General features: G+C 43.9%; 1 protein-coding gene across 1 annotated transcript; it reads right to left on the reverse strand.

Moving 5' to 3' along the window:
- Window positions 1–6,106: 6,106 nt before the first annotated feature.
- On the reverse strand, window positions 6,107–7,491 carry LOC119327676 (auxin-responsive protein IAA23-like). Its single transcript, XM_037600780.1, has 4 exons — window positions 7,157–7,491; window positions 6,722–7,030; window positions 6,569–6,630; window positions 6,107–6,468 (listed from the first exon to the last, which is right to left on the reverse strand). Exons 1-4 carry the CDS (start codon window positions 7,306–7,308, stop codon window positions 6,446–6,448), a joined length of 546 nt encoding a protein of 181 aa, XP_037456677.1. The 5' UTR covers window positions 7,309–7,491; the 3' UTR covers window positions 6,107–6,445.
- Window positions 7,492–7,713: the final 222 nt, after the last annotated feature.

Here is a 7,713-nt window from a genome sequence, read left to right on the forward strand (position 1 = left end):
TCATGGTCAAAGGAAAAGATACTTGACATTTGAAAAGCTCTAGCAAACGAACTACACGATCTTGAGCTATGCTTAGGATTGGGTCTTGTCCATCACATCATTCTCCTAATGATGTGATCCCGTTATCAATGACATCCAATGTCCATAGCCAGGAAACCATGACTATCTGTTGATCAACGAGCTAGTCAACTAGAGGCTTACTAGGGACATACTATGGTCTATGTATTCACACGTGTATTACGATTTCCGTATAATACAGTTATAGCATGAATAAAGACAATTATCATGAACAAAGAAATATAATAATAATACTTTTATTATTGCCTCTAGGGCATATTTCCAACACTTTGTTGCTAGAAAACACGGTAAAGAAGGAGAACCGTGGGTTCAAAAACCTATCCCTTTTCCACCCAAGTCAACTAAAAAGAATGATGATGAAGAATTTGAATGCTTTGCTGAAATGCTGAGGCCAGTCTTTTTGCGTACTCGCTTGACTGATATCTTGAAAATGCCTCCTTATGCAAAGTATATGAAAGACATCATCACAAATAAGAGAAAAATACCGGAAGCTGAAATCTCCACTATGCTTGCTAATTATACTTTTAAAGATGAAGTACCTAAGAAACTTGGAGATCCGGGAATACCAACTATACCTTGCTCTATCAAAAAGAATTATGTGAAAACTGCTTTGTGTGATTTAGGAGTTGGTGTCAGTGTTGTGCCTTTCTCTTTATATAAATGACTTGAATTGAATAAAATCACAGCTGCTGAAATTTATTTGCAAGTGGATGACAAATCAACTGCCATACTATCGGTATCTGTGAGGATGTGCCTGTTGTTGTTGCTAATTTACTATTTTGACTGACTTTGTTATACTTGAGATGCCCAAGGACGACAACATGTCGATTATCCTTGGTAGACCCTTCTTGAATACTGCAGGGGCTGTTATTGTTTGCAATAAAAGCAAGGTCACTTTTCATATCAATGGTAATGAGCATACGATGCACTCTCTGAAGAAACAATTTCAAGTGAATGGTATTAATGTTATTGAAAAGTCTCTGACAACCACTATTGGAAGTTTTCAAATACCTCTACCTATTGTCAAAAAGAAATATGAAATGCTTATTGTTGGGGAAATGCATATACCCATTGAGGTAACTTAGTGATTTACGAAAGTTCTTCGGTTTCATGCTAACCGAAAGTGGTTTTTAATAAGACTTGATCAACCTTATTAATGTCATTTTTGAATGGTATGAAGTTGATGAATTTAGTAAGCACTACTTTCTGTCCCTACCTTTTGTTTTCTGTTTTTATTAGTTAAATAAAATAAAATTCCATGTTTTGTCTGTTTTCTGAATTCCCCGTGCAATAAAAATGACCCAAAAATAAAAATTCTCAAAATGCCCTGAAAATTTTATATGATTTTTTCCTGAATATTTAAGAATTTTTGGTGCAAAAATAACCAGAAGGTGGGTGCACTAGTTCACCAGACCTTGTTGTTTTACGTCGTGCCATTGAGGGCAACAACACGTATAGCTTGGGGGCTATCGTGGCTCATCGCCTGCACCTTAATAAATCTCAGGGCAAAATACACGGTGGGATTTATGCTACTCTCTTGGCGGCTCACTTCGAGGTTGAGATACACCCTCATGATTTCCCTCTAACCACAGTTTACCTAGACCGTGCAGCCATGGATCACCATCACTTTCTTGCACATGATCATCATGACATTGCCATTCCTTATAACTTGGTCTATAACATTGACACTCGTGATGTTATCCCCTTTCCTGCACCTGCTTTGTTTGATTCTGTTGCCAGGGGCGGATACCGGATTATGCCTGCAGACATCCTCGCCTACTGGAACGCTCACGCTGCTGCAGAGGCTGCATAGGCACCTCCATAGTGGGATCAATGGATGCCCGCTCCTCAGCAGTGGGATGAGTGGATGCCTGCTCCTCAGGATCCATATTACCCTCTAGGCTACTGATTCCCTACCAAGTTAGGCCAAAAGCCTAAGCTTGGGGGAGTACGTGTTCTCACCGACTTTATATTCATGTTCACATATCATTCCATTTGTCGGTGTTCACACTTTTTCATTGTATCATCCATGCTTAGATTTATTTTTCTTGCTTTCTTCTTGTGTGTTTGAAAAACTTTAGAAAAACCAAAAAACTTAGTTGTAGCCAGTTTACTTTCTATGCATGCTTAGTAGTAGCACTAAAAAGAAAACCCAAAAAGATTTCCTTGTTCTTCTTTTGCTTGTTGGGAGCTTTCCCGTGTAAATAATTTTTCTTGTTTTTGCTTGTTGAAGAAAAAACAAAAAACTCCAAAAAATATTTCAGTGTATTTCTCTGAAATTCTTTTCTTTTATTCAAGTTATACCGAGGAGAAGACCACGATGAAAATGTTGAGTGGCTCTCACATGAATAACTGTTGAACTAATAAGAGCCCATTTTACCTTGTCTTCTCCTGTTGAATAAAATGTTTTGCAGATTCCAGCTTAGTCCATGGCACTCTTGCACTATTATTTTTATCATATCATTTGGTCGTGCGACTGAAAGGCAATAATGACGATATTCGATGAGCTGGCCGTGGCAAAGAGAAACTGGTATGAACTCGACTTGTCTTGTCTGTGTAAATATGTTTAACCTAGTGCACATGCTTCAGCCCGTTATGATTAAACATGTTTGCAATGACAATTAGATATTATAGTTTCTCATGCCATGCATAAATAGCTGAGAGTTAATAATGATTTATCTTGGATATCAACATAGCGTTAAAATGATTGTGATGTAGTATGATGATATGGTATCGTCCTCTGAATGTTCGAGTGGCTTGACTTGGTACATGTTCATGCATGTAGTTGAATCAAAACCAACATAGCCTCTATAATGTTTATGTTCATGGTGTTCATATCCTACTCATGCTAGTGTTCAATGTTACTTATGCATAATGCCTGGTCATGATCGTTGTTGCTCTCTAGTTGGCCGCTTCCCAATCTTAAAATTGCTAGCCTTCGCCTGTACTAAGTGGGGATTCTGCTTGTACATCAAAAACCTTGAACCCAAAGTTATTCTGGATGAGTCCACCATACCTACCTATATACGGTATTACCCTGTCGTCCTAAGTAAATTTGCATGTGTCACCTGTAAAAACTTCTAAAAAGTTATCTGGTTTGTGTGCCTGGATCGTTCATGGAACGACATGAGGTGGTTGATATCTTCCGTGCTAAGCATGTTATCCTCAGGTCGAGTGTTTATTCACTCACCATCACATGAGGAAATGGGCGGTAATAGGGATGCCCAGTCCCAAACTGCAAAATACAAAAAGAGTTCATCTCTTACATAATCAAACAAAAACTCTCAGTGAAGTCAAAACCTTTACTTTCCGCTTGGGGACTGCCACTAGCATGCTTAGCATGGAAGATGTTGATAACTGATGGTCGTGAAGTGAATAAGAAGGGTGTATGTCTCAAAATATCATTTATCTCTGTTCCAAAAACTGAGCTTTGGCACCTCTGCAAATCCCTGCTTCCCTCTGTGAAAGGACTTTCTATTTACTTTTATGTTGTGTCATCACCTTCTATAAACAAGCGCCAGAAACTGAGTAGAGCACAGCGGTCATGATTTATGCATTGTGTATAGCTAATGTTGGGTGCATCATGACTGGATCTTTTCTACCATGAATTACAATGTTTAGTCGCTGCTTGAACTTCGGAAAGGGCTAGCGAGATACCATTATTGTTATATTATATCATGATTATTTTGACAACATGTTGTTGTTTGAGATATCTTATTATTGCTCGCTAGCTGATTATGTCCTTGATATGAATCATTATAATCTTTAAGAGTTATTGTTGACATGGTTAGTTATAATGTTCGCTGAAAACCTGTGTGATGTTTAAGCTTATTTATGCAAATAAGAGCAAAAGAGTTCGTAAAAGTTTTTCTTTCTCACTTTCAGTTTATCAACTGAATTGCTTGAGGACAAGCAAAGGTTTAAGCTTCGGGAGTTGATACGTCTCCAACGTATCTACTTTTTCTCACGCTTTTCCTCTTGTTTCGGACTCTAATTTGCATGATTTGAATGAAACTAACCCCGGACTGACGTTGTTTTCAGTAGAACTATCATGGTGTTGTTTTTGTGCAGAAATAAAAGTTCTTGGAATGGAACGAAACTTTTTGAGGTTTTTTTATACCAATAATAAGAATTTCTGAAGCCAAGACCCACCGGAGAGGGGCCCCTGGGTGGGCACAACCCACCAGGGCACGCCCCCTCTCCTGGCACGCCCAGGTGGGTTGTACCCACCTGGTGGCCCCGCTGATGACCCCTTGATATTATAAGTTCACATTATTCCAGAAAAAAGTTAGAAAGAAAGAATTATCACGACCCACGAGACGGAGCCGCCGCCAAGCCCTGTTCTTCCTCGGGAGGCAGATCTGGAGTCCGTTTGGGCTCAGGAGACGGGGATCTTTGATCTTCGTCATCACCAACATATCTCCATCACCAATTCCATGATGCTCCCCACGGGAAGTGAGTAATTCCTTCGTAGGCTCGCTGGTCGGTGAGGAGTTGGATGAGATTCATCATATAATCGAGTTAGTTTTGGTAGGGCTTGATCCCTAGTATCCACTATGTTCTTAGATTGATGTTGCTATGACTTTACCATGCTTAATGCTTGTCATTTTGGGCCCGGGTGCCATGATTTCAGATCTGAACCGTTTATGAATTCATTATTATATCAATGTTTTAGATCCAATCTTGCAAGTTATAGTCACCTACAACGGTTATGATCCGGCAACCCCGGAGTGACAACAACCGGGCCCACTCCCGGTGATGAACGTAGTTTAAGGAGTTCATGTATTCACTATGTGTTAATGCTTTGTTCCGGTTCTCTATTAAAAGGAGGCCTTAATATCCCTTAGTTTCCAATATGGACCCCACTGCCACAGGAGGGTAGGACAAAAGATGTCATGCAAGTTCTTTTAATAAAGCATGTATGACTATTTACGGAATACATGCCTACATTATATCGACGAACTGGAGCTAGTGTCGTATCGCCCTAGGTTATAACTGTCTCATGATGAATATCACCCAACAAGTCACCGATCCAATGCCTACGAATTTATCCTTATTGATCTTGCTGCGTTACTATTGATATCATCACTGTTACACTTGCTACAAATTACCGCTATCACTGTTTCTGTTACCGTTGGTACTGTCACTACTATCAAAACTATCAAACTACTTTGCTACTGATCATATTGCTGCAGATAATTAATCTCCAGGTGTGGTTGAATTGACAACTCAGCTGCTAATATCTCTTCAAATATTCTTTGGCTCCATTTGTGTCGAATCTATAAATTTGGGTTGAATACTCTACCCTTGAAAACTGTTGTGATTCCCTATACTTGTGGGTTATCAAGGGGCACGTGCACGAAGACTTTCTGGCTGTCATCGGCAAGGTCAAGCCGACTCCGGTAGAGGAGCGGCGACAGCGGCACGTCGGCGTCTCGTTCTAATGGCGGTAGTGGTCGTTCGGTGGTCTCGGAATCTCGATGTAATTTTTATTATGTTTGAGGTGTTTTGTAGAAGCGAACCTTGGCGCAGCGGTAAAGCTGTTGTCGTGTGACCATGAGGTGACGGGTTCGAGTTTTGGAAACAGTCTCCTGCAAAAATGTAGGGAAATGTTGCGTACTATACACCAAAAGTGATCGGACCCTTCCCCGGACCATGCGTGCATCTAGCTGCCCTTTGAGGCGTTTTGTACTTCCGGTGAACTTTGATAATAGATCTGTATTATTTTCGCAAAATTAAAAGGAGAAAATCTTACGACAGGGGCACCTGGCGCAAGTTAAGCAGATCGAGCAACTGGACCTTTCAGTTGCACTGTTAGTTGAGTTTCTGCGCTGTTTCCTTGAGTGCCAAATTGTCCAAGCACATAGATTCCCACTGCCACTGGTTTCCACAGCAATCACCATCTGTCGACCAAAACAAGACCAGAGTTCCCAACCAAAAGAACAAGACACAGCACGTACTACTACTACTGCAGCAGCATTGATGGGAAAGATGGCACAAACAGAGGCAGGCAGCTAAAGTTGCGACAGAAAGAAATGACAGAGATTGTACTCGTATTGTCTCGTGACCTTACAGTGCAGCAAGGCACAAGAGTCTAACAACAACAGCACCAACATGTACCGTGCAGATGCGATATGTCCCTTGCCGACAACCACAAGGCCGTGGCCTCCCTATGGCAATGGCCAAACATGAAGAAGCCGATCGAAACATGGAAGAAACTAAGAACAAAACTACTTGACAAGTACAGTACATCACTGGTATATGTTTATATCCTACTGTATAGGTACATGGAGGACCTGATCAGCCAAGCCTCTTCCATTGCACACCTTCTGAAATCAAATCCAGGCAGTTCAACCGTGCCTGGTGATCATTGGGAAGATGGTCTTGGAGCTGCATCATCAGATAAATTAAGAGGAGACGTTAGTAACTTGGTACTTATCAGATGCTGATGGTAGTTGTAGGACATGATCTTAGATTGTTGGTTCCTTACCTAGGTTGACGGCCTCGGAGCTCTTCATGAGGCGGATCCGCTTGCAGGACTCGACGAACATCCTGCATTGACAAGATTTGAATCAGATTAGCACATATGTTCGCGGAAACCTCAAATCTGCAAGAACTATGGCTAGGGGATTGATTTGCTTACTTCCAGGGGACGTCTCCAACGAGCATCCAGTCGCCGTCCCTGTCCTCGTAGGTGGGCACGTACTCGGCGCCGGTGGCCGCGTCCACGAGCCTGCTCCCGAGCTCGCCCTCGCCGCGGACGGCGAGGCACGGGGCGAACATGCCGTGGAGCGCGCGGAGCAGCACCTCGTACCCGCCGTGCGCGGCGAGGTCCACCTTGCGCAGGTAGGGGGCGCCGTCCACGGCCACCTTCACGAGCTTGCACGCGCCCTCCTCCCGCAGCGCGTTGCGCCGGTAAGCCCGCACCGGAGGCCACCCCACAGCGCGCGCTCTGTCAGTCAATCATCGCACGCACCAGGTCAGAAACCATCCACAAGACACAAGACTACGTACACATGACCAGCTCGCCGTGCGACGTGCGAGAGGCGGGGAGGGCAGGAGAGAGAAGGCCGCGTACTTTGGGGAGGGCGGCTTGTCGTGCTCGTCGTGGTGGGCGCGCTTGCGGTCGTCGGAGGAGGAGCCGGGGAGGGCGAGGGTGAGGGCGGTGTCTTCGTAGTCGAGGCCGGACACGGCCGGGGACTCGGCGGAGTTGGTCGAGCTCGTCGACATCTGCTTGCGCGCGCTGCTTGAGCTGAGCTCCCAGGCTGCTTCGGCCGGACTCCGGCGATCGCTGGCGCGAGTCTGTCGGTTGATGCGCGGTCGCTAGCTGGCTCTCGTCGGCTGGTTGGTTGTGCGGTGCGTCGTCGGTCGCTGGCGTGGTGTGCCGTGGGAGAGAAGGAGGATATGAGGAGGAGGAGGATGGGTGGGATGTGGCCGCGCGGATGCTGCCTATAAAGGTGCGCCACTTGCCCACCTGCTGCTGACTTGCCCGTTTCTTCACTCTTCGGCTTCCATAATTCTTTTTGCATATATATTTAGACACAATTATTAGTCGGCTAGATGCTCATAATTTTATTTGTGTAGTGTGCATGTCTCCCGTGGGTGCAGATTTCTTGCATTGCAGCAGGGTGCATT

Source organism: Triticum dicoccoides, chromosome 7A (assembly GCF_002162155.2).
Source record: "Triticum dicoccoides isolate Atlit2015 ecotype Zavitan chromosome 7A, WEW_v2.0, whole genome shotgun sequence".
Classification (NCBI taxonomy): Eukaryota; Viridiplantae; Streptophyta; class Magnoliopsida; order Poales; family Poaceae; genus Triticum; species Triticum dicoccoides.